This window comes from Sphaeramia orbicularis, chromosome 12 (assembly GCF_902148855.1).
Source record: "Sphaeramia orbicularis chromosome 12, fSphaOr1.1, whole genome shotgun sequence".
NCBI lineage: Eukaryota > Metazoa > Chordata > Actinopteri > Kurtiformes > Apogonidae > Sphaeramia > Sphaeramia orbicularis.
Genome location: NC_043968.1, coordinates 67912601 through 67940595, shown reverse-complemented (window position 1 = coordinate 67940595; position 27995 = coordinate 67912601). Strand labels below are relative to the sequence as shown.

General features: G+C 38.5%; 2 protein-coding genes across 5 annotated transcripts; one reads left to right on the top strand and one right to left on the bottom strand.

The window, feature by feature from the left end:
- Nucleotides 1-13: 13 nt before the first annotated feature.
- traf2b (Tnf receptor-associated factor 2b) lies at nucleotides 14-15484 on the bottom strand. Of its 3 annotated transcripts, none has more exons than XR_003936793.1 (11): nucleotides 11253-11428; nucleotides 9314-9392; nucleotides 8985-9083; nucleotides 6930-7091; nucleotides 6764-6838; nucleotides 5758-5832; nucleotides 5208-5426; nucleotides 4811-5114; nucleotides 3339-3487; nucleotides 508-1927; nucleotides 14-310 (listed from the first exon to the last, which is right to left on the bottom strand). XR_003936793.1 is itself a non-coding variant. In XM_030148984.1 (11 exons), the coding sequence occupies exons 2-11, from the start codon at nucleotides 11426-11428 to the stop codon at nucleotides 1709-1711; spliced, it is 1557 nt and encodes a 518-aa protein (XP_030004844.1). In that variant the 5' UTR covers nucleotides 11429-11455; nucleotides 15355-15484; the 3' UTR covers nucleotides 14-1708. The 3 variants fall into 3 exon arrangements, 2 of the variants coding, with proteins under 2 accessions (XP_030004844.1, XP_030004845.1); XM_030148984.1 differs by adding an exon at nucleotides 15355-15484 and having other exon boundaries at nucleotides 14-1927; nucleotides 11253-11455; XM_030148985.1 differs by adding an exon at nucleotides 14764-14901 and having other exon boundaries at nucleotides 14-1927; nucleotides 11253-11455.
- coq4 (coenzyme Q4 homolog (S. cerevisiae)) lies at nucleotides 14941-27995 on the top strand. Of its 2 annotated transcripts, none has more exons than XM_030148989.1 (7): nucleotides 14941-15055; nucleotides 20401-20556; nucleotides 21766-21862; nucleotides 21949-22051; nucleotides 22149-22278; nucleotides 26552-26645; nucleotides 26943-27126. In XM_030148989.1, coding segments are annotated over exons 1-7 (765 nt in total). In that variant the 5' UTR covers nucleotides 14941-15054. The 2 variants fall into 2 exon arrangements, with proteins under 2 accessions (XP_030004849.1, XP_030004848.1); XM_030148988.1 differs by lacking the exon at nucleotides 14941-15055 and adding an exon at nucleotides 15563-15678 and having other exon boundaries at nucleotides 26943-27995.

Here is a 27995-nt window from a genome sequence, read left to right as displayed (position 1 = left end):
GAGACATCAAATGTTCATGTTTGTGGTTACTTTATTTATTTTTTTAAATCTTGTCATCATTACACATCAACAGCTAATCCATATCATCTATAGAACAGTGTACTTCTAGACAATATGGATGTATCAGTTCTAGTACAGTAAAAAGTACATACTGCGTTATAGAATCAAATTAATATCTTGCTCTATGTTTAGTAGAACTAGCAGGTGGATTACATGGTGAATACCATTAATAGACTGTGTGAGACAGGTGTAAAGGGCTGACCAATGTACAGCAGAGTCCAGTGTATAATAATAATTAGTATCATTAAGCCTTTATACCAGGCGTGTCCAGATCCGGTCCTCAAGGGCCGCTATCCTGCATGTTTTAGATGTATCCCTCTTCCAACACACCTGATTCAAATGATAAGCCTGTGATCTGCAGAAGCATCATAATGACCCTCAGGTGGACTGGAAGAGGAAAACATCTAAAACATGCAGGATAGCGGCCCTTGAGATCCAGGATTGGACACCCCTGCTTTATACAAATATATGACTATTCAGTTTTTAAGGTGTTAATAAAATGCCAAGAGTCACAGTAAAGGGGTTGTCAAGAAATGAATTTGCACTTTCACAGACAAAGGCTAGGCATGAAAATCAGACAGCATCTCAAAAAACAATGCAAAAAGAAACCCAACTAACCAACCAAACCCTTCCCTCACATATCCCATAATGCAACTTTATTAACTGCATTCACACTGTAGTCAAAAGTTTCCCAATCTTTTTGCTCATATGTGGCTTATATTATCAGTTCTGATCTGGTCTACTTCCATATGTAGTCCTGGATCAGATGGAGATGTGATCTTTTGCATTGTGATTTCAGATCAGAATTTACATGACCTTTTATGTCATAAACTCTTCCCTTGAGGCACTCATCCACAACTCCACCAATCTAAAACAACATGTTGGTACTCATATGTAATGTTTGGAAAGCACCATGTTTACATGTACAGTATTCTCAGTATGTATTAATTGTTTTCCTGAAAGAAATGAGCTGAACACTTTTAACACCACTGCTTTTGTGCTTTCATGGCCACATTTGTGCACAAACATAGACATACATACAAAAATTCAGATATGAGCAATGAATCTGAAATGGGCATTTAAGGCCGTCAGTGTGAACAGAGCCATTGTGTCAGTGTTTCAACCACACCACAACCTCTCAAACATTTTTTTTATACATCACTTTTTCCCCTCACACTTCTACTACTTCTCTATTTTAATACAGCTAACTCTACTGCAAAACATAAAAGACCATTCTTGGCTGTTACTGTTATTATTATTGATAAGATAAAATTAAAGATACTTAAACTTCAGTTAAAAATGATGGGATTACAAAACAATTACATAATCATGATCTGCTAGTAATTAAAACAAGCATTTCACAGTGCTGAATATACATGCACACTGTATGGAAGATGCCTTGTGAGTATGGTAATATGAGTGCATGGACAAACACACACCCTAAACAGTGTTATGAACCCTTTAATGAACTCTTGACAATAGTATATATATATATGTATATATATGTATATATATAATATGCACTATAAATCTATAAATAACATATTTTGTGTTTATAAAATAATATATGATATATCTTTTATCATTTGTTTTTACCCTGGTTCAAGGTTGTTTAAATAAATAGCAGGTGTAACTTCCACAGAACACCTCATAAGCCAGTCAGGTCTACAATGGCTTTAATGAAAATGGTATCGTCTCTCAGATATGGGCTTTTTCCAGCCAGTTTGGCCAGTGGGCAAAAGAGTGGGCACCCACTGGCGATGTTCATCTCACTGATGGGCCGCTGGAAGGACGTGGAGGTAACATCAGGCCGAAAAGCATCAATGATGTGCTCCCTGTTATTCTGATCAAGAAGCATCAGTGTCACCTGAACAGCACAGAGAGGACAGAGGACAGGAAAGATGAAGGACGGGGTTCATCATTTACAGTATCTAGAAGTGGTGTGGTTTTTATCAGCTGAAACACACTGGCTGACAAAAAAAATAAATAAATATTGGCCATCTTTTTTCCCTATTTAGATGAAAAATAAGACAAATGTTCTAGAAATAAGTCTTTTTTCACTTTCTTATAAATAATTTTCTGCATTGTAGTTTCTCATTTCTGATATTCCCCCATGGTGGAATAACCTGATAACAGAATATTAACTTAACATTGCTGTAAACTTATATGTGTAAACAATCATACAGCAGTTATCTAAGAACATACTAAAACCATGTTTGTGTAACATCATAATAAACATACTGTATGTGTTTACAATTACTGTGCTTATGTTCACCCCAGAATATTTGCTTATTATTAGCATGTCCCATTTTCACTCTTACAGAAGCATAAAGACTGGACTTTGTTTCAATAGAAAAAGCTCATGTGGTCTGATGAGTCCAGATTGACCCTGTTCCAGAGTGATGGGTGCATAAGGGTAGAAGTGCAGATCAAGTAATTACCCATCATGCATAGTGCCTACAGTACAAGCATGTTGGGGCAGTGTTATGATCTGGGGTTGGTTCAGTTGGTCAGGTCTAGGATCAGCAACGTTCTGTGTCCATAAAGCAGTGATTTTCAACTTTGGGGTTGGGACCTCACATGGGGTCACTTGGAATTCAAATGGAGTTGCCTGAAATCTCTAGTAATTGATAAAAAAAAACGCAAAAACTTACTAATAAAAAAATATATGGTGAGTTGAGAGAGACAATCACAATACATAAAAGACATGTCAAACTGTGAAGCTGAAACTGAAGCACTGTGGTACTGTTTATCCTTCAAATGTTCATTGTGGTCGGTTTAAGATACTGAAGCTCTTTCATAATTCATAGTTTGAGTTCTTGTTTGTTCAGTATTAATTGTCAGCCTTGTAAATACAAGTTGGACTGACTGTACATATCCTGACCAAGGAAAATAAAATTCTCACTTTGTGCAGTTATTTTCTGCCTCCGTCCATAATAATATACATTATATAGCTAAAATGTCATCTAAAATTAATGTTTATTTGCAAAATAGTATAGCAAACTATTACATGATCAAAATAAATTAATATTAGCAAAAAAAAAAAAGTCTCAGTTTTGCATGTCTGGGGTCGCCAGAAATTTCTGATGTTAAAATGGAGTCATGAGACAAAAAAGGTTGGGAACCACTGCCATAAAGGTTGGACATAAATGTTGTAACATTGTATAAGCTTTTTGAAATAATGCCATGGTATATGTGTGCCACAATCAAAGCTAAAAGAAAATGTTAGAATGTGGGACTTTTTTTTTTTTTTCAGTATGATGTGAAGCCTTCCCTACCTTCTGACTGAATGGCCATTTGAGCAGGGCGTCACACTTGCCCCTCATGACGACGAAGAACAGAGACAAGTGTGTCCCTCGGCCTGTGCCGTCACCATTTAAATAGAGCCGCAGACACATTTTGTAGCCGTATTTACTGGAGTAGAAAGCTGTGAAGAGAAAGAGAAAGAACCATCCAAGATGTAGTTAAAGGTGTTATATGTATTATATAATCTTCAGATCTGAATGATTATATATAATGGTGATAATGGTCTCTGGTCAACGTATAAAACTAACTAATCTGAAGGACTCTGTGCTTGTCAGGGTCAGTTATTTCTTTTTACATTTCCCTAAGAGGCTTTGTGAATTTAAAGATAAGATTTAAAGATTTAAAAATAACACATGAATAAGGCAGTATAACGCATGTATAGCATTTGACACATTTCATAAGGGGATAGATAGCTAAATATATTACTTATATCGACTATATGAAGACTAATGTTATACTACTTAATATAATATGTTATTATAGTTAGCTGGATGGGTAATGTGGGTGGGAGAGCTGACTGGGATGGTTTTTGAGATTGGTTTGTGAAATTAGCTGTGTAATAAAGCCCTGACTTAACTACAATCAGTATCAGAAAGTTACAAACTAACAAACAATATTTCAACATTGTATTCAACAAAAAATTCCTCATTCATTTTATGTTTACAATTATTTTTGAGGTGCAAACGCAATGTGACTCACTTGTAATAAAATGACAATTAAAAAAAAAAATTTGTGGTGAAAACATGTCAACTCACCACTTCCTGTTTGAAAATTGTTTTAAGCCTTCTCACCTCCATGCTAACGCAGAGCTATGCTCTTAGCAATGTTTTAGTACAGCTTGACATGAAATCATGAAACTTGAATGAATAAAGTGACCACCTCTAATCAGGTGTTCCGTCTACCTGTCCTTCAGATTCTGACAAACCTCAGTCAAACTGACAGATCCACTGGAACTTTGTGCTTCTCAGCTATTGGTACCTGTCGTTGTCAGTCTTTATTTTATTATTCTATTAGTAAGTTTTGTATATTTAACTGTGTCTATTCTGTCTGATGCAAATTTTGTTGATAAAGTCTAAAAGACTAACAGAAATATTTTCTTTTATTTTCCAGTGCCATTAGGTATATGCTGTACCAGTTTGAACTAAAAACATTTATCTACTAATATTTAATTATCGTGACAGGCTATGATATATTTCAGCCTAAAAGCGGGTGATAAAATAGGCTTGACATGTACTTTGCCAGAAGGACAACAAGGGCGTAGTGGTGGAATTACCCTCGTTTGCTTGCCAAATGGATGGAACACCCACAAACCACATGATCTGAACCAAATAAAACGTCTTTCAGTTCTGACATACTGAAAGTCAAACCACACGAACAGAGGGCCTCTCAGTTTGCATGCTTGGTAGTGATTGGATTACACCCTGTAATCGGTCTCTCATCTTACCTGGTGAGAACATCGCAGGTGTTCGACCGGCCACCGCATCCTGCCTGCGACGGGAGAAGTCTGAGATTTTCCACACAAATATTCCATCGTAGGTGCAGAACTGCAGTTCTCGCACGACCTGCTCGGTTTCGGACACCTGCAGGTCTCTCATAGCCAGGGTTCTTTCTAACTGCCGCACCTTATTCGACAGATTCTCTATTTTTTCCTGATCCAAGCGATGCTGATGTGCAAAAGCTTCCATTGTCAATGAACTCCGCTCCACCTCCCGATTCAGGACACACACAATATTTTCTAAAGCATTCACCTGTTGAAAAGCAGCAACAAATACACTTAGAATCTCAAAACTAAAAGCAATGAACAAGTTACCATGAAAGGGAAAAAATGCATTCAAACTAACCTTTTTTTCCAGGTCCACAGACTGTGCAGAGGCTCCAGCACCCATAGGGACTCCCTCCTCAGGAGCCCTGTACAGGCCCAGACCAGAGTCCTCCTGCCACTCTCCCAGACCAGGAGCCTCTGTTCGAACCCGAGCCATTGTCAGAACCATGGGCAGCAGCAGACGCAAGTGCTCCATGGTGCTGCTGTGCTCATGATCAGTGAGCTTTCCATTCTCTATCTGAGAACACAAACAAACTTGTTAAGCTTCTTGTCAAGGTGAGTCTGGAAAAATCTGGCATCTGATGGGTTCAGACTTGATGGTAAAGCTGTAAATACTAAAATATAAGGTACAAATCTCTAAGTATTCATGCTAAATATGATATATTTTATATAATTTATGCCATATTCAATATCTCTCCATTTATTCTTGTGTACTAGCTGACGTGTACACAATACAATACAATACAATTACAATCCACAAATCACTTCAGAGAGAGACTTCTTGTGGTACAAATTGTTAACACTATTTTTCTTGCCTTCTTCACATGTGATAACTTTATTGTACATACCACAGCTTTACAGCCCACTTCACTAAATGGACAGGCACTTTTTGACTTGGCACAGGACCTGCTGTGATCACTGAACTAAAGGTGGAATAGACAAAAAAGAGCCAAATCAGTACCCTGACAACTCACTGCCTTTTACAAGAAAATGAAAGTTACTGTTAAGTGCATGGCTAGCGCCTTTCTCAGAAAGAAACTAAGTCATACCGAAACTCAGGAAGGAAAAGTAAATTTAAACAATGGCACCCAATCCCTGTGTTCAGAGGTCACTCCTATTTTAATGGTAGTTTGACATTTGTGAAGTCAGTGAGCTTGTTTACAATACCATAAAAATCCAATAACTAGGAGTAATCAAACAATTGTAGCAATCAGATCTGACGCGTTTCCATGCACTTAAGAAATGCAATAATTGAAAATCCTGGTTAAAACACTCCAGTCCATTATTGGATTTCTTTCAGAGTACGTATGCACATAGTGATGGTGGACTCAACCTTCCTGTTATTGTCTTCCGCTCACATTTGACTGTGTAAATTCTGTTTTCTATGATTTCAATCGTTTTTCCACATCTACAGACATACAGAATGAAATAAATCAGATTAACCTGTACACATGCATAAAGTCATCGGAGTATTGGAGAGAAATCCAGGTGTGTTAATCTGATTCCTCATAATGAGATTAGCCGATAAAGCATATGAGAATATACTGTTCAAATGATCACTTGAATAACCTGATAACTCCAGAAATCGGATAATGATTGGAGTATTGGTGTGAATGTAAATGGGCTAAGTCTACTGTCTGTGTGTCAAAGGCCAAAGGGCTACACTTTGTAGTAAGTACACACATAACCTCAATCATGTGGACTTGGAGCTTTACACTTATGCTGATATGATGTGACAGACCACATAAAACACATAAATACTTCACTACAGAGGGAATTATCAAGCATTATGAAGCCAAGTCTATTCACATAAGAGCGTTTATGAGAAGACACAGAATAATTGACTTCAGTAACCTTTTCTCTTGGGATTTTCTTCTTGCCACAGTCTTTGCACTGCAAGGGAAACTTTAAGCAAATTTCATCATGGGCCTAAAATAAGATGGAGAAGAAGAAAACTGTTTCATTTTCCATTTACACACACCAACAACTTGCCTTAATCAAGATCTTCTGCACATCTCACCTTGATATCTTTAAAGTTGAACGTCACTTTGCAGTATTTGCAGTTCAGCGTTCTTGCTTCGCATTCTCGCTCATTATGTCTGTCCTTCTCCATGCGAAGGATAAAGTTTTGGCAGGCCTCGCACTTTATCTGTTCGAATTCACAGCGACCTTCATGCTGAGCCTTAAACAAAATAGAGGACAGATCCATTATTATTATTATTATTATTACCCTCATACGTTACTGTCTGTCTGTCTGCCCTTGTCACGCAGAGCAGGTGTGTCTGGCATTCTGATTTTCAAAGATTACCTCAAAGAACAGGAGCTGCACTCTGATGAAGCACTTTGAAGAATCATAGATAAAGCACAGATGCCTTTGTCTGGTGTTAAATTAGGCTGTACAACCATATTACTCATGGTGCAAATAAATACCTTAAACAAATGCCTTTTAACTGACAAACATGTCCCTTTGTCTGTAGAAAGGAGTGTCTGCTGTAATGTGGAAAAACATGTTTCATGGTTTTAGTCAAATCAAGACAGGTGGGTTAAAGGTAAGACAAGTAAACAGATATAGTATGTAATTAAAGCTCTATGTCATGATCATTCTTTCAAGTATCTTAAGCAGTAAAATATAATTTGTGTGTGATAAAACGGATCAAAAAACAGTCCATGAAAAAAACAGTATAACAGCTACACGACACAAAATTCCACAAGTACAGAAATGAAAAAAGAAAGTGGAAGAAAAAACAACCAAAAGGACAAGAAAAAGCAATAGCATTTTCGATTGTTTTGAAGATGAACAACCAACGATAACATCCTCATTTTGAAAAACACCGGGACACAAAAGAGGTGGAGCGCATTAGTCATGTGATGTTCACTGGCCGGGAAGTGGTTTCCTTCACAGTCATTGCAGCATGGAGTTGGAGTGCGGGAACCACAGGTAAGATCACATGTTTTTCACTTTGACTGCGACACATGGTTAACCAGAGAATCCAAGTAGATATCACTCATCCGTAAACAGCCTTCTAGTCAAATCATCTCATTGCCACGTTATTCATACTCTATTCTTAAGTCTTTTTGGGTGTATATGTTTAGTATGTCCAAGTCTCCACACCACAGTGACTAAGCCCAAAACATTCACACATACACAGATACAAACATGGGTGTATCTTCAACGCGGCAATAAAAGCGGATTACTAGAACTGTGGTAACAACAAACGTGTTCAATATGAGTCGATCAGAACTGTAACTGTCATCCAACACGCGAAGTGTGCAACGTTATTTTCTCATATCGGGAAAATTCTCATTTGATGAGCTGTTTCAGACACGCACAAAAAGCCCACAGATTAGAAGCACTACAAACCATCCATTGTCATCTTCAAACTAGAAACATAGATGCTAAATGCCACCAAACAGAAACTAAACTGACACACAACAACACCAATATGACTAAAACCAACAAAAAAACATGTGATACTGCTTATCCGATTGAACAAACTGTGGTCAGTCTGAAGGAAATACTTTGTTGTTCAGTGTCTGTTTCTGGGGTTTTTTTTTTTTTTTGTTCCACTCAGTCCATATGCAGCAGTTCCCTTGCGAACTGGTATATTCTAGATCTACCAAAATATATATCTCCTTGTATTGAAGATCTTACTATCAGCTGTGGGGCTAATCTGGAATTAAACAACCTCTCTTTTATGGTCATGGTATTTCCCCGCTGAGCTATTGCTGATGTTTTCCTGGTAATGTAGGGACTTTCCACAGTTCAGTTTCACTTCCTGTTTTCCGCACCACATGTAACACTTCAGGGGCCTCGTTGTAAGCCGAGGCCTTGGAGGGGAAAATACATGACCCTGTGAATGTGAGACATGCCATTCTTTTTTGTGTCTGTGTGTGTAGGCGGTACAAATGTTTGTGGAAATAAAAGTGCAGTGGAGTAAATGATCCAACTACAACTTGCAAAACCCTAATATGGAACAAAGAGGGAGACAAATGCTTATTGAAAGCATTTGTCCCACATTTATTTTCAATAAAGCACCCACACATCAACACAGAGGGGAAAAAAACTATATCTTACCTCATAGTCTTTTATTGAGCCTGTCCAACTGCAGCCCTGGTTCAAACACCGAGCAGGGAGGCTGGCTATTTCTCGGCCTGCTGCGTTGTCAGGAAAAGCCTGGAGGTGGTGCAAGATAAAAGCATCTTTTTAACCTCAGAAAGTCACTAATGGTAACAGACAGGAGGTTTCATTGTCGGGTGAAATTGGCAAAAACCTTCAGTCAGACTATGATCATGTTGTCTTTAGAGATACAATAGAAGGGGGTTTCAGTTCACGTAAGATACTGTATCTCATGAGATATTATTTCTCTTCTTTTATTTTGGTAATGCATACCTCGGGTAACTTACCTCATTACCGTTTAGAATGGAGGTAGGCTCCTCATATATTTCCTCTTCCCGACAGGCTTCACAGGGTTTTGGACCAGAACTGAGAATTAAAAAAAAATAAAAATTGTGGTTTAACAGTTAAAAGCTGTTGAGAAACAATAATCCCTTTGCTGACTTTCTAGGGTATAATGCAGATTGTGTCAGTGTAAAATACATTTTCCTTTTCTAATCCATGCATATTTTATTTTGAGTATCACTTGTTTTTAATCAAATATAGCCTAAGACCTCCAGACCAAATTTTATAAAGGGTGATAAAAATGGTGAGTGAGATCATTGATCATCATGACTGTACCTGAAAAGATTCCTCATATCATCTTGGTTTTTTTTTTTTTTTTTTGGGGGGGGGGGTGTTAATGATTTATTTTCCAGTTCCAGTATGTGTTTTTAGGGGAATCTCTGTGCAGAAATTATTCAGAATTTTGTTCACTGATGTGTGGTTTCTTAAGTTTAAAAGCTTAAAAACTGTCTCTATCTATAGAGAGAGCTGGTCTTCTACTGAGCCTACAATAATGCAGTGCCAAGTTTCTACAGAAGCCAACAGTGGACAAACTGTGATCTTTTGTGTTTTGTATTGCTTTATTTTCTAAGCTAATTTGAAGATGAAAGGGAGGTGAGGAGTACTCAGTGTCAGTAGTCAGTACCTTTACCACATACTGGTCTACATACGGATCCTTTAAGATGCAATGAATTTGCAACAAATGAGTCAGCGATTACAGTGATTAAAAAAAGGAGTAGTTTGGATTCTTCAGCATGATTCATCTGCCTTGAATAAGCATGTATCTGAGTGACTGATGCTGAGTCATGTGGGGGGTGAGGAGGGGGGTGTTCCCATGAACAAGACAGAGCATGTGCTGAGTCTTCTATAGCCAAAGGGGAAAGGATCTAAAGTTCACCTTCCCATAAACTGGAAGTACTAGCAGTACTGTGTAATTACTTAATGTTCTGATAATGACACTTACAACACTGGACCAAAACCAGAGCTTTTGAAGTCGGACTAAACAGACTTACTTAGTCTCAATTATACGGGGTCCAGAATTAATCTCTGCCAGGCTCCAAATATGGGTACATTTTGGGTTTGGTGAGTGCATAAGTCACAAGTAAAGAATTCAAAACACTCCAGAATCAGACAAAACCTTACTAGCTTTTATATGCTGTATGTAGGTTGTTAAAAAAAAAAAAGGCCTATATTATATGTCTACACAGATCTATGTTATAAGTGTCCAGTGTAAAAAAAAAACAAACAAAAAAAAAAACCTTTGGTGTGTGGTCACTATTTAAGCTAATCTAAAACACTCAGTACATTTATGTTTGAACTGATGTTAACTATTAAGTGACACAGCCACATAAAACTGGACAAAGATCTCTTCCTTCTAAGAAACATAGTTTTCCTTTTAGTTGCCCACTAAACATAAGTGTGTAAAATTTCTTTCCAGGTTAACCGTCTTTGTTTGCCTGTCATTGGCTGATGGGCCAAAAAGTTGTTAACTATAATACATGTATGACTGTATTCTGTAATATATTAAATGTATATCACTTTGATATACAGTAGGCGACGTTATCATTCTCTAAGGGAAATTGTTAATGCATCCAGATACATTAAAACACAGCAAATTAAATCCGGTATAAAAGGCAGTAAAATTCAATAAAATGCAACAAATGTTTCCATGTTCATCATAAAATTATAAAGCAATGATAAAATGGAAGTCAAAGGAATGCTGATTTACACAATCTTTACAAAGAATGCCAAATGTGAATTAATTTATGAAGTCTGTCATTTTTTAGAGTGGGGTCCCTAAAAAAAGGTTTGGGAAACACTGCTTTAAATGGATCCTACACAGAATTAAGTGGATAAAAAAAAAATGGATGGATGCTTTAAATGGTCTGAGGCTTTCCAGTGTACCTGGTGAGCTGTTTGAAGCAATGGACACAGAAGCGGTGGCCACACTGAGCCTGGACTGGCTTCCTCAGGACCTGGAGACACTGCTGACATTTATATTTATTTTCCATAGGCACTGACAACACACTGAGGGGAATTCCCGGTAGGGAGTTGGGGCAGTCTAACGATATTCGTGCCATTCTTCGCCATCAACCTGGTTCTGTATCCTGTCAGAAGAACAAACCCCCGTTAATACCCAAGATTTAACTTCTTTTTCACTTTGTGTTCTTCTGTTATCAGCACTGAGTTAACCTCATGTGTCAGCGCTTCAAAAATGCAGCGGCTGTGCATAAATTGCAACATGATTCCAAGCTCTTAAGGTGAATGTTTTGTAAGTGGGATTGACAATATAACTCTTCTCCATCATTGTGAAACTATGCACACGCAATCCACATTAGTTTCAGCAGTTACACAAGTGAGTTAAGTGAGTTTCACATATTGCAGCCAAAAGATGTATTTGGATAAAGATCATTGCAGGTTATGTTCACATTTCCCACATATACAAATAACAAAAGGCAGCAAAGAACAAATATTTGCATTTGATTTTCAAACTTCTGCTTGTAACCAACATTTGTTGTAACAGAAAATGATGGAATAATGCCTATAGTACTATTTCATCATGATTACTACCATTATTATTATTAATAATAATATTTTTTCTTTTCTAAAATTTTTGCCACATTTCTGGAGTCTCTATGAAGTGCATTAATTAAAAAAAAAAAAAGTTCAATCAGATGATGTTATCTGCTCTTGTCTTGCATGGATGACTTCACAAAAACATGGCAGGAAATCTAATAAAATGTAATAACAGGTTGAAACAAACACATCTGTCAACACCACCATGTGTTCAGTGAATGCAGGTACAGTAGGCAAGTCACAGCACAAAACTACAAAACATAAAAAAAACACACTCAACTTTTACACAATAGAGCATTAAAAATATGTTCTGTTGGTTACTGAAAAACTACTGTTTATAATGAGTTCTAAAGATGTGATCAAAATCGAACATAAGTCAGAATTATGAATTTCTTTATTTTTTGCCATCTGGTGGAATTTTCAAGAATATCACTTCACCATCTCCTTGGGGTTCAAACATCAGTTAAGCAAAAATCTAAGATATTAGGATTAAGCATTTTTCCTTTGCATAAAACACTGTTATGCTGGTATCTATGGGTGAAAAGGTTTTACACGGGTGCTTTGCTCTCCATTGGAACCCACTGACCTAATCTCAAAATGTGCTCTAAAAACTTTTTGCCACTAAGTGAACTTTGAAGACTGCCTGACTCAGTTCTCATTATCTGGGAAATATTTTTGACAAAACACACACAAACAAAAAAAAAAACAAAAAAAAAAAGAAAAAAAAAAAAAGAAAAGATTTAATCTACCCAGCTCTGTGGGGGTGGCCTGCATGAAGATACAAGAACATCCTGTGTCATCACAGTATCTTATCTCATCAGCTTCTTACTCAGGCCTGCTGCCAATTCTGCTCCGTGAAGACAAGACAAAAATTACTGCCAAGAGCTGAATCTGAATTTATGTCGTCATTTACTGCCACAGACAGACATGTGCTGACACTCAACACTTTAAAATCAGCAACAATGCATACAGCTCTTTGTTCATCACAGTTCACATTTGGTTTAAGCAGGATGTATAGCTGCAGGAAATGGTTGGCTGAATGTTTGTATATGTAGCATTTGTACATGTAAGCTCTCAGAAAGCTGCAGCACCACATGCCCAAAGTACAATGTTATCTTTGAAATATGTGTTTGCTGCCAATAGGTTGAACGGCACAGGATATACTTAATCTCATTCGCAGCACAAAAGTCAAGTGACTCTACCTAAACATTTGCTTGAGTAGATTGTAAAAGAATCATGCGTAATAAAAAACAAAAATCATAAAATGTATAATAAGTGATCACATAGTAAGATGTTCCATCTCAGCCTTTTCCTACAGTAGAGATAATGAATCTTCAACCCACATTGCCATGTTTGGTTACAAAACACCAAGTTAATCCTGTTTAGGAAAATTTGAAGGAAATGTTATGCCTCACTTGGTGCCCTAAAAAAAGATATCCATGGGATGAGGAACAGTGTACATGCCCACTATTTCTGCTGAGGTGGCTTAAAAATAAGAAACCCCTGAATTCTCTGTTTGTCTTTTCTTCCGTAAAATGTGATACAAGTGAAACAAAGAACACTTGCTGGGTAAAAACAAGAAAAAGGATACATGAAACCATGTATGAAAAAAAAGGTTAAAATGTCCCAGGAACACTTTTGAGTTGCATCTCTGATTTATAAGAAAACCTCATGATCAAATGACTAGAGCTACTAAATAAGACATCATGCTGACCATGTGAATACACATGATCAGTATTGTATTATTAATAATGATGACTAGTGAGGCTACAAACAGTCATCTTTCGTATTAACATCATTAATTCTCTATAAACTGAGTTATTTAACATTTAAAACCAGACTGCAAAGATACAAGTACTTCAACACTAACACTGTCAATGTTTTCATTAAAGCTGCAAGAAAGAACAGTCTTGTCCTGTCTTGGATTTTATCTAACCTCAAGATGAGCCCTATTTTAGGTGGGAAAAGTTTGAGCTTTGTGTTCTTTGTAAATCTGTTCTTCTCCTAAATGGAACTCAAAGTACTTAGTTATCCAGTCTGTGCAAGGACAAATGTTTTTTACTGTAGCACACGTGACAAATGTGTGCTCTATTGAAATATTTTGCTGTTGACATTTCATGTGTACAAACTTGCCCTGAAGAAAAACAACACTGCCTGAGTGACATGAAGAAGAAAAACAGCCAAAGCAATGACTTAAACCAGCCAAGCACACAAGCCGGTTACGTTAATGAAGCCATACCCTGGAAACAGAACTATCACAAACCCTGCCAAAACAATAATTATACCAGAAATCTAGGTTAATCATCAGGAAATTTCATGTAGGAAGCAGATGCAGAATTTTGTCTCTCAATCATCACAATCCAGGACCCTAAACTACTGCTACTACTACTACTACTACTACTACTACTACATAAGAGACTGTTGCTGAAATGTCAAATTCGAGGACTCAAGACACATGCAAGTATGCAGAAATAACGAATATAACTATAATTTCAAAACTGGTAAAAATGACACTGAACTGCAATAAAAAAAAAAAAAAATCCCCAATGCAGAGGGATCTATTTGTATAAGCTTCACTGTAAATACACAGTAACATTAGCATCAACATCAAGATGTGCAACCAGTCAAAATAACATCCAAGCGAAAGAAGTTAGGAGTAAAAATTACTCTTCAGCAATTGTATAAAGCTTCTTAAGCCCTAGTTTTAGCTCTATGAAGGTTGCCCTTCCTGGGAGGCTGCTTCCTGACAGTTCTACCCTCCTGTTCTTGCTCCAATAACCCGTCCGTGATCTACATCTCTGCTGCACTGTATCGTAACAAAACCTGAGGCTTTACTCACCCAGTTTGCTGCCTTCTCTTTATATTCGTATACTGGGATATATTATAGTCGTTTACCAAGACATTCAGACGCGCCACAAACCCCACCCACGTAATAATTCTTACCACGTCATTGCTAACCGTGTTTTCGCTACTTAACTCACTCCACATTATTTTCATGGTGTATTTTCCCTAAATTAAACATGGACAACCCCTGCTGAGGCAATAACCCCGATCTTAACCTACCTCAATGACAAAAAGACTTAACATTGGAGGAAACCCCATATTCTGAAAAAACAGTAACAACTACAATAGTAGGTGACACTTTCTGAGGAGTTGATAGTGGTTTAAAGCTACATAATACAACAGAATTCACCTGTTCGTAGTTGTTATTTGTATAATTTAGCGTTTGAATAGCCGAATTATTGATGGTTTATGAGTAGAGAGGATTTACAGAACTTAGTGCAGCTAACTAAATGCTAACTAACCAGTTAAGTTAGTTAGTTAATGTTAATTTTAAATATGACTGTGGCTTCAGCTGATTAAACACCGAATGAGCAGCTAACTAAAGGTAGCCACTTGGCGAGAGGAAACACCAGCTCAGCTAACTAACCTTAACGTCCTTATTGTGTCTCTACCAGAAGGCAGAAAACGAAAGTACCGATGTTCGTTTATCGTAGAAGGGCGATTCAACCTTTAACACTGCACACGGTGTTTACAGTTACTATGTGTGCGCTTAAGTTATACTATAAGGACAGCTGACAAAGTAACAGTGTGTGCGGAATGGATTTAAACTGTGTAACCCCGCCCACCGGGTTTGCCCTGGTAAGTAGGCCAAAGTCACTATGCGCATGCGCATTAACTTCAACAATGTGGCTGCGCGCTAGTAACCCTTTGCGGAGGTTGAATCGGCGACAGTGGAGTCTACTTTCCAAAGGTATGACTTTACTGCGTTACTTTTATATGCAACGGCAAAAACACTTAAGAGAACTGGTAAGCTACTATTTAAGTAATTTTAATGAAGCTAAAATACTTAGCTGTAAGAAGTTATTCTGTTAATGGAAATGCTAACTAAACACAGTCCTTAGCTATTTAATGAAGCGGAATAAAATAAATGGCTAAGCTAATTAGCAGGATTTTGTGATTGACATAAGGTGCATACACACTCAAATGAGAAACAGAAGCATCAAAACCTGAACACGTTAACGATGCTTTCACCAAAAGTCTGAGACATACAAAGACTAGCACGTTGTAATCGTTTGTTATACTAAAACGCCTGTTAGCTCTCTGTGATGAATGAGATCTCTTGCAGCCATTGGGAAAACATTTTTAATCAAACTGCAAAACATAGTGTACCTCAAACTGGCACATGGATGACATGCACACACCCATCAACTGACAGCACCCACCCACACACACTGAGGTGGACCTTTATAATACTGTTGTTTGTTTACCATTGCACGTTTCCCCAATTTTACAGTAAGATTGCATTGATTCCTGTTCTTTTTCGTACCGATGACTACAAGTACCACTTTCACCAATATCTAAACAAGCAATCACAGTAACACAATGCACTTGGCTACTTTTATGCAAAAAAAACTAAATGATGCAAGAGTATTTGCAATGAACAACAACATTAAAATATTGAAACCGTTTCAAGCTTAGGACTCCCCTTTTATAAAGGTGTTTTTATGTTTTGCATGTCAAGATCAGCACAAAATCAGTTTTTATTCAAAAATATATAAGTTTTGATTTTTTTTAGAGCTCAAATAAAACTACACAAAATCAAATTGCAGCTCCACTGAAGTTAAAACTACAAAGGCATCCATTGAAAATGGAGGAATTTTCATTTGGGTTTTAAAGTATATAGTTTCATTTAGAGATCGACCGATATGGGTTTTTCAGGGCCGATACCGATTATTAGTAGTTAGAGGAGGCTGATAACCGATATTTGGAGCCGATATTCATTTGCAGTAAAAGTGTAAAAATTGGTGTGAAAAATTTTGATGTTTATTTAAATTTTGATGTTTATTTAATCAAACAAATAGAAAATAATAGCTCCAGAAGTGCATGGATTTCCTAGACTCAGAAGCATCTCTTATAAAGTTGAATAAAAGCTTAAATAAATAGCTCCCTTAAATTTTTCCACAGTAAATAAAGTAAAATTGAAATATAACTATAATGACTTATCTTTATTTTAAGTTCAAACACAACAAAAATACAGGGAGACTTGTAAACTCTTGGGCCACATGCTGACATATGCTCAACTCATCATGTTTCATTTATTACAGCATTTGGGAAGCCTTAAGTTGATTTCATTATTAAATTTATATTTTACCGTGCGATAGCAGGGACCCTGTCATTCAAAACTATGTTGCTACATTATTAATGATTAATATGACAAAAGCTACATAAAAAAGTATAATCGTTGCTATGAGTGCAGTTAAACTCCTGACAGAACACAAACAGCCTTTAGGGCTTTAATGAGCACACACAGGATTTAAAATGTTTCACCATGTTCAGATAAATCACTTCTGAATTTTACTCTGTCTCATCTTCACTTTAATTTTCAGATCATAGGACTAGAAAGCTCACAGCAACATTAGTAGTTGTGAGTTGTAGAGTTCTTCATGTGACTTTAACACAAACACACACTATTACATTACATACCAACACAGCCTCATCCCAAATAGTCAGAAATCGACGCATGTGGTCAGAGCCCCATAGCGGCACTATTTGACGCAGGGGGTACTCCTTCCGCGTCGAAATCCGACGCGGAAGGAGTACACACCGTGGAGAGGTAAAGTTTTCTCGTGTGAGAAAGCTCTGGAGAGAAAACACATGTGTTAAAGGTAAACCGCAGAAAACTCTTCTGAAACTGTACTAAACATCCCTGTGCTCTACATCTCACAACTACTACTAATGTTTCAGAAGAACGTCAGAGCAGAGTAAACATTAGCAGCAGCTCTGCTAACTCATATTACCTCCTGACGTGTGAGAATTAGACTGCTGATAATATGGAGATGGAAACAGTCTGTGATAGAAAAGCATGTGTGTGGGATTAAGAGAGAGCGCCGAAAAAAACTCAGTTCACTTGTTTTAGGGAAGCACGCTAAGGTGAAGTCTGATGAGCTTTTACCAGAACATTAGTTCATCAGTCTGGCTCTAATCGCTCTATGTATTAGTAATGGAGAAAATGTATGTAGAACAGTCTCATCCCAAGTCAGTCCCAGTCTGTGTGTGAGGACAGCTTCAGCCACAACCAATCAGAGGGCGCGGGGTGGATAGTGCAGGAGAGATAGAGTAAGGGGCGCAGCTGCATCTGAGCTGAAATAACCCAGTTTTAAATTGATTTCTTAATATCGGCCCGTCGGATTAAAAAAAGGTCGATACCGATATACATCAAATTTCCAAATATCACCGCCGAAAATCGGCCCAGCCGATAATCGGTCGACCTCTAGTTTCATTCATTCAACTAACAATACACATTCGCAACAACTATTTAAAAGTACTCTTGTATATCCTTAGGATTTCTTGGATTTTCTTTCAAACTTTTTAACTCAACCTGGTATAAAATAAACAGTGAATGAGGTCTAGAGACATAAACAAACACATATGCATACATCCAATAACCAGAGGATTGGTGGTTAGAATCCTACTCTGTCCTACACCAGTGTGAGTGACACTGGTGTATGACTGTGTGTGAATGTTTGGTGGTGGTCGGAGGGGCTGTTTGGTGTGGATTGGCAGCCACGCTTCTGTCAGTTATAGCTGTAGTTTACCACCACCAGTGTGTGAATGTGAGTGAATGAATAGCCTAATGGATCAAAAAATATAAAGTGCTTTGAGGGCCTTGAAAAGTGCTATAGATATCCAATCTATTATTATTATTATTATTATTATTATTATACTGTGAATCGAAAACTGATCACAATAATGATTAACAGCTCTTTAGAATATTCTAGAAATTTATAACTTTGTTGTATTTTATTTAGATTTTGATTTTAGTTTTTCAGGTATAATGACTGAAGCCTTGATTCATAAGAATCTGAAACAGGTATTATGTAAAATTCTTTGCATCAAATATGGCTTACAAAACCAATGTGTCACTAAGTTCTATATAATACAAAGCCATTTCACACTAGTTCACCATGACTGGTATATGCTACAAGAAGGATTTCAGATGAATGTCCTGGAGAAACTGAAACTAAGCTGATTTTTTTCCCATTGTTTATTTTGATTGTCTATATAGCCCTACTGTGTGGATCATTTTGATAAGGATTGTTTTAGGTAAATCCCAGTTTTGTTTTGACATAGAAGTGAGATGTTTATAAGTGTTGAGTCTTACTTGTTGCATAAAAAATTTGTGTAGTATTGGGTGTTGTAGGCTTATGTCTCACATGCTCTCACCATCTTGAAAAAGGCCTTTCTAAACTGATACTTTCAGCAATGTATTAAGATTCTTTAATCCCCACATAAATTACTGTACATCATGAGTACAGCTTTTGTGGTAGGAACAGTGATCAGTCATCACCAAAATATGCATGGACATCTCTAATCATGTCCACTTTCACCTCTCCAAAAATCAAAATAACAAGATCGGTGATGACTGATTGCAGTTTTTGGACATTAAGCTTAAGCTTTTTTACGTTAAGCGTTTTAGACCCGTCCCATTCCAGCCTCGTGTCACAGACCATGGGATTCCTCCAGCCTCCCCGGCATCAGCTGATCCTAAGGTCCGCCAACAGCCAGCCGCTGATGCCTGTCCAACTGGCCGTGTCCTCACCTGTGCACACCCGTGTCACAAGAGAACATCGTGAGGGCAATCGGCGGCATCAATGAGCTCCTGGACTGACTCACAGACATTAATAGTACATTAAATGCATTTATCAACAAGTGAAGTTTGTGTCATTGTCTCTTTATATGGTTGGAATCACATGTTGCCAGGTCGAATGGCCTCCTAGGCAGGATTTGCATGGATGGGTCCAGCGTCTGGTTCCTCTGGTAGGGGAATGTAGTGCTCTGGCAGTAGGATGGCATGCTGGCAGTTTCCCACCATCACCTCCAAGGGTCACCAATGGTTCAAAAGCACTAGAAATGTGCGTTCGCCTGCCATGAAATTGGTGTGGAGCACCACACATTTCCACGGTCATTTCACTCTCTATGCATCTGAACAGTAGCGTGGAAAGGGCGTATGTACCCTTTATACATGAGGCCCCTGGTCTTGATCAGTCAGTGACAGTTCCAGTTGCATTTAGCAATTGATGGAGATGTACAGTGCTGGACTAACTGCTGTTCAGCCTCTTTTGCTCTGACCAGACTGAAGCAGACCAATGGCCATGTTCCTCTCTGCTTCCTTTAGCAGTAGCATCTTTCCTGAGATGTGGATGTCATTTTGTGATCTTTTCAAATAAGGGGACCAGATGCTTGAGAAACAATTGCCAGCTCTGACTGAGTTTGAAAAAATTCCCATAAGTCCATTCTGCTTCACATTTTAAATATTTTCAGTCGGGCTAATGGGCTTGACCCCTGATATGAGCTCAATTGGTCTAAGGTTGTTTTTTACTTGCAGAACACACACTTTAAAATTCTTTGAGTGTATGTTGTGTTACCTGTCAACCCTCTCAAATGTGACTGTACTTTTTCCATTTTTCTTCAGTGGTGAGTGTCCACCAGCTTCACAGCAGCACCAGTGATTTTTCACAAGGTTCCTATGATGGCTTATACCCAGGACACATTCCTACCACCCCCCTGCAGAAAGCTGTGCTTGCTGTTGGTTCAGGTGTGGCTGCACTGCAGAACCCCTACAGACATGGTAAGAAACACACCTTTATTCCACCATGGCTGGTGGTGGTTTATTTCCACTGGTGCTTTCCTCTGTTCCTCTTCTATGTTTTCCTCATAATAAATGAAACCGAACAAAATATTTCATCACTTAATTTTAATTTCTCAGTATTATGACAATGACATGGAACTGCACAGGAGGCTTCTAACTGTCATTTACATACAGCCTGTAAAAGAGTCACCTTTACAGGCTGGAAAATGTCATGGAAACGGAAGTGAAATTAATTAAGTCTTGCCATATGTCAGTTGCAGTGAAACTTTCACAGAGGAAGAGTACACCAACATCTGTCACATGGGGTATTAACATTAGAAATACATGTGTCTTTACAATTCAGTACAATACAATACAACTTTATGATTGTCACCATGGGCAGGTTGGGAGTACCATTCTGCCATACATGTAGTGCCACAAATAAACAAATGCTTTGAAGTGAAGCTGAGAGATGAATCTATAATTCCAGTTCCTGTGACATAAAATTATATTGCGATAATTTGATAATTATTTAAATTTTCTTGGGTTTTATTTTGTTCACATTTTTTTCCACTGCTCAGTGTGACAAACTTGTAAGAATCTCATACTTAAGTGAAATACAGTATTCATGATCACCTCATAATGCAGTTCCTTGTGTTTTGGTTACCATGTTTCCACAGTACCTCCAAATCAAATTCCTGTTCTTCTTTGGCTGTTAATCAGTTTGTCCCTAGTGAAAAGATAATAATTTGTGATGGTGAATTAACCAATACATTATATAGTAATATATATAACACTATATATCTACCCCCCTGCTTGGTATTTATCAGGCAGGAGATATCCTCCTGCCTGATATCTGCTCAGTAGATATCCTACTGGACAGATAGCCCCCTGCCTGATAAATACCACTGTTCGTGTAAGTTAAATACACAAAGCCTATTACTGGAATATTCAAAAGGTGCAAAATGGAAATAAACTGTCACTGGTTTTATATTGAATTCATAGCAGAAAAGGACACAGTAAAACAATGGAAAATCATATTTAAATATGTTAGTGTTTCACCCAACTGCCCACATACAGTTGAATGGATTAGCATGATTATTTCAAATGATCATAATTATGTAATAATTATGATAGGCCTAAACATAAACAGCAGGTTCGGGTGAGTTTGTTTAAAGCTTATCTAAAACAGTTTTGTGTTGACTGCAGACATGGTGGCAGTGCTGGGGGAGACCACGGGACACCTAGCATTGATAAACCTCAGGGACAGGATGAGAAATGACCCTGAAGGCTATGAGATCCTAATGTGAGTCAGAATAATATATTTCTGTCACTCTGTTTTTTGGAATTGAGCTTTGGCTTTTGTGAATAAAAGTCTGTTGTTTCCTGCAGAGAAAGGCCAAGGATCCGGCTGTCTACACTTGATCTAAGCAGGATGGCCTCGTTGCATGACGGCTCTTTTGGGAGGGAATACCTCCGTTTTCTGGAGGTCAATGTGAGTGCTAATAAGCATGTGGTTTAAGAAAAGTACAGATTGTCCTTTTCACCTGATTTAACTTCTCATTACTTTCTTTTGATCGTAATTTTTTCAGCATGTCACCCCTGACTCTAGGGCTGATGTGAAGTTTGTGGACAATGAGGAGCTGGCCTATGTCATGCAGAGATACAGGGAGGTTCACGACTTTATGCACACATTACTGGGCATGCCCACCAACATGCTAGGTGAGTATGCGATCCAGATCAGTGGTTCCCAAACTGCAATGCTTGAACTCACTTTATATAGTGCTGGTATAAAACACATTATTTCAGCAGGACAATATCAAGCCTCAGTCCACACCAGTTCCAACGGCAGGTCTTCATAGTCACAGAGTACTGGTGCTGGACTATCAGGTCTGCAGTCCATGGCAAGGCAAGGCAAGGCAGATTTATTTGTATAGCACAATTCATACACAGGGCAATTCACAGTGCTTTACAAAAATGGAAAAAAGACAGATTAAAAACACACTATTACAATTAAAACATAATCAATGAAACATGAATAATAATCAATTAAAACAAAGTAAAAGAGAAGAGTGCAGATAGAACCCTTTCAGTTGTTCTATGCACAGTTGAACAGAGCTGTTTTCAGCCTGGACTTAAACATTGTCACAGTAGAGGCCTGTCTCACATCATCAGGAAGACTGTTCCAGAGTTTAGCTGCATAGGACTGAAAAACAGCTTCACTGTGTTTAGTTCTGACTCTGGACACCAGCAGAAGACCAGTCCCTGAGGTTCTCAGGGTCCGAGATGGTTCATATGGGACCAACATGTCACAGATGTGCTTTGGCGCTAGACCATGGAGAGACTTATAGACCAGCAGAGCTGTTTTAAAGTCTCTGAGCGACAGGAAGCCAGTGCAGAGACCTGAGCACAGGACTAATATGGTCGTACTTCCTGGTTCCAGTCAGGACTTGAGCAGCAGCGTTCTGGATGTACTGCAGCTATCTTACAGCTTGTTTAGAAAGTCCAGTGAGAGGGCCGTTACAGTAGTCTAACCTGCTAGAGATAAATGCGTGAATAAGTCTCTCTAAGTCTGGTTTAGACAGTAAACCTTTGATTCTGGCAATGTTTTTGAGATGGTAAAAGGCTGATGATGTAATTGATTTAATGTGGCAGTTAAAGTTTAGGTCTGAGTCCATTATTACCCCTAGATTTCTAACCTGATTTTTAGCTTTTAGAGTAACAGTTTCCAGATGACTGATGACACTTTCTCTGGGTTTTTGTGGGCCAAAGACAATGACTTCAGTCTTATCTGAATTTAGCTGGACAAAGTTGTTTTGCATCCACACAGTGATCTGTTGGAGGCAGTCACAGAGTGAGTCCACAGGCCCATGTTCACCTGCTGTTAGCGAGATGTAAATCTGAGTGTCGTCTGCATAGTTATGGTAGGACACGTTATTACTGTGTATTAACTGGCCAAGGGGCAACATGTAAAGATTGAACAAGAGGGGTCCCAGGATGGACCCCTGGGGGACCCCACAGGTCACTGCCATTTGGTTTGACACACAGTTTCCGATTTGAACAAAATACTTCCTGTCCTCAAGGTAGGATTTAAACCATTTCAGGCCAGGACCAGAGATGCCGACCCAGTCCTCTAGCCTCTGTAACAGAATCACATGATCAACTGTATCGAATGCAGCACTCAGATCCAGCAGGACTAAGACTGTTGCTTTACCTTTGTCTGTGTTCAGACAGATGTCATTTGTCACTTTGATCAGAGCAGTCTCAGTGCTGTGATGGGGCCTGAAACCTGACTAGAAATCATCAAAGCAGTTGTTCAATAGAAGAAAGTCAGAGAGCTGTTGGTAAACATCTCTCTCAAGGACTTTACCTAAAAATGGCAGATTTGATATGGGCCGATAGTTGTTCAGTACTGCTGCATCAAGACTACTCTTCTTTAGGAGAGGCCTAATGACAGCAGTTTTCAAGGCCCTGGGAAATTTTCCAGATTGTAATGAAATATTAACTAAGTTAGTGAGCTGGGGTAGCAAACTGCTCAGTACAGATTTTAGAAATCTAGTGGGCAACTCGTTAAGGCAACATGTGGCTGAACTCAGACTAGAGATGGTCTCTTGGACTGTTTTATCAGTGACAGGTGTGAAATGTGTCAGCTCTAGGTGTCTGGAAGGCTGCAGTGGCAACTGTGTTGTGGGATTAATTGAGTGTTTAATGCCCTGAATCTTGTCATTAAAGAATGTTGCAAACTCATTGCACTTTGATGTGGAAACTAGTTCTGAAGGCAATGGAGCAGGAGGGTTTGTTAACCTATTTACTGTTGCAAACAGGATACGAGGGTTGTTACTGCACTTTGTAGTCCTGCAGTCCATATCGGTCTCCTGTTGAAAGTATATGCAGTGGTGCAGTTTGCCATCAGGCAAGGCAGGCAGCTGCTTGGGCCCCCAAAGGGCCAACAGACTTGACACAAACAGTCTAAAGAATAAGTTCACTACACAGCAGCAGTGAGAAGGTGCAGTAACAACTAGCTGTCTCAAATTCTCTGAAGGGGCCCCCTGAGTCCAAATTGCCCCTCCCCCACTTGTATGTGTTCTGCCAAAAAAATAAATAAATAATTAATTAAATAAATAAATAAATTTTTTTATTTTTTATTTTTTTTTGCTTGGGGCCCCAGGGGATCCTTTCTGCGCCACTGACTGTATGGACATCATAAACAAAATTAATTAGTGTCAGTTTACATATAAATAAAATGTGTAATTAAAAGGAAAGCTGATGTAAAACAGTGGTGAAACTAGGAATGCAATGCTACTCAGGAAAACCGTGTACTGTTCGGTGTGCCCTGCATGGAACAATCCACTCTTAGGGACGGTGGGTTTGGCGCTTTATATACTGCGTTACATGCGTTACAGGCTACTGAGTGTGTGTGTCTTTCTCTCCGCAAAAACACTCAAAAGAGCCTAGACTTCATCGTCTGTCCACTTGTTGTAGCTTCTCTTGGTCCATTTTCCAAATTATCAAAATACAAAGCTTGTGGAAGTTAAATGTAGAATGAATTAAATAGTGGCTTGTGAACGGAATGCAGAAATGCTGCAAGTGTAGTCCATCAATCAGCGTTCTCCAGCACACAGCCCTGCCCCTAAGAATTCCTGGTAATCTGAAAAGTACTACCTCCCTACCTGGAACTTCTTCGATGAAAGTTCAGGGCCGGAAGAAAGTTATTTATTTATTTATTTGTAATTTTCGGTGCAAACGCACCGGGGTTTTTGAAAGTTCAGGGTAATGCTCAAAGTTCCTGCAAAAGTTCCTGCAGTGGAAAGGGCCTATTTATACATTTTGTATATTTTTCAAAACTGTTATACACGTCATTGGTTCAGCCGGGCACAGGCGTCCGGGTTCCAGTCGAGCTGGCGGGCTCACCACTGCCCAGGTCCTGGTCGAGCCGGCAGGCTCACAGCCAGCTGGCAGGCTCACAGCTGCCTGGCTCCCTGTCGAGCTGGCATGAGCTGCATCTTGGGAATTATTTCCCAGCCAAGTCTACACGAGTCACCAGCCAGTGCATCCTTGGTTTAAGCTAGCTGACAAGAACAACATCTGAGTAATCCATGCGTTCTTGGTTTATGCGAACTTGCAATTGGAACAGTACTTGGGCTGCGACTGATGACATTTCACAAGTACTCCAGAACGGAAGAACAGACAAGAACGCTTAGTGAGAAATGGCCAAAGTACACAGTAACTCAATTTAAGGGCCCAACCTGGTGCAGGACTCTTGACACACATACAATGCGAACAGTAGATAACCTTGGCATTTTTATACCACTGTTTTCTTTTACATCCATATGCAGAACAGGAATTTATTTATTTAAAAAAAAGCACCCTTTGGGCCCTATGTGTGCATGTGCCTGTTTTATACGACTGCATACAAGTAGTTGAGGAATAAGAAAGGGTTATATTGTTCAGCACAGAAAGTGTTATTTTATCCAGTACAGTGATATAATTTGTTCCTACTGTAAAATTCAGGTTTTGCTAACAAGCAAAATAAAAATATACTTTTTGGAGAAAAAAAAACTGTTCTCTTTACGCACAAAACACATACCGAAACTGAACCAAAACCGTGGCCCAAGAACCAAGGTACGTACTGAACCATGGACTACCTGTACCATTGCACCCCTAGGTGAAACAGTGGCAGACCTGGAGCTTATAACATTACCATGTAAAGGTCAGAACTGGAGTAATGTGTCTGGTGACAGTTCAGATAATGAAATTCCCTGAGTGCTTAATCGAGTCTCTGCTGCTGTCACCCCTGCCTGCTGCCTGTACACATTTCCCACTTTCCAAAGTCCATTTCACTGAAATGTATGAGCTTTTTTTCTTTGCATTTAGGTTAATAGATTTTCTATTCTAATGAACTGGCCAAAAAATGGCAATTTTGAGAACAAACAGAAAAGCATTTTTAGCAGTGGGTTTTGGAATAAAAGAGATGCCCTTGTCTGTATTCTTTTAGGTGAAGTGGCAGTGAAGTGGTTTGAAGCTGCTCAGACTGGACTTCCCATGTGTTCTCTTGGAGCTGTATTAGGGCCACTTCGACTCAATATAAGGTAGGACACCACTGTTAGAACAAAACTTCCTGATAGTTAACAGAAACACTCAGCATGTGGCAGCAAAAGGAAAACTCCACCTGTGCGTGGGTGTAGGGGGAAATGTATGGCCAACGGTAAAACTCTTCACTTACCTGTAAATTCACAATTGTTCTCCACTGAACTTCCTTTTTCTGGATAACTGGATTGTTGTAATCTTTATTGGAAGAAAGCCAGTCAAGAAGTTGGCTAATAACCTCAGCTTGTTTCCTGTTGAGTCATGTTTTCTCTTATCTGTCTTCCTATCATCTCTCTTAGACAATTGCAGACCTTGTTCACATCCTTGGGCCCGTGGGCGCTACAGAATGGTAGGAAGGCCCGATGTGTTCTAAGCATCTTCTATGAGAAACGATGGGAGCAGAGCCTCGAAGACCTCCGTCAAGAGCTCAACATCGACCCGCCTCCCATCATCCCTGGGCCTTCCAATAAGAGGGCCACCTGAGAAAGACCGCAAACACGAGCCAGAGGGTTAAAGATGACTGGACAAACGACTGAGGAGTGGACTGACCAAAAAGATTTTAAGTGCAATAAGGTGGAACTTGTTTTCCAAAATAAGGATGTTGTTCATGGGAAGTTTGACACTTGATAAACTTAGGGTTGTCCCTTTCTGTTTTCATTTAATGATGATCTCCAAATTTTCAGCTGATGAAATATTAAAGTTTTCGTTCAAGATCAGCTCTGATTCATCAGGTCATTAATCTACAGCATGCAGGAATGTGACTGCATTTTCTGTCAAGTCCAATGATGTGTTGAAAACTAAATGTGATCAGGAATTTGAGACTAGACTGTCGGCTGTCATCTGTAATCACATTACTATTAATGCCAATCTCTTTTTTCCAACTGAGACACAACACAGTTGTCAAATTGATGTGTCATAATTCTGATGAAATGACCTTTTGTACCCACGTAGGCATACTGATACTAATCAGAAGGAAACAGCCAGATGTTAGGTTCAGAAATAAACTGTATGACTACATCGGTTATCAAAACTTTCAGTGACTGATGCTTCTCATTTTTTTCCAGTAATAAGAATGTTACAGTTAAAAAATAACCAGAATTTCTAGTTAGAAGAAATATTATTTCCTAGTTTCATCAATCTTGAGGTCAGCCAATATCAGTGTTAGCATATGAGATGCATTTTCACTGATGGTAGTGACATGTTCTGTCACGTTATATTGGGTTTTTTTTTAATATACAATTGTATGTTTGAATCTGTTCTTTCAAAGATGATGTGATGAAAAGCTGAAAGACTTGAAAATAGTAACTATTTTTATATTTATACTGTAAATTTGTTCATCAAGGGGGAATAAA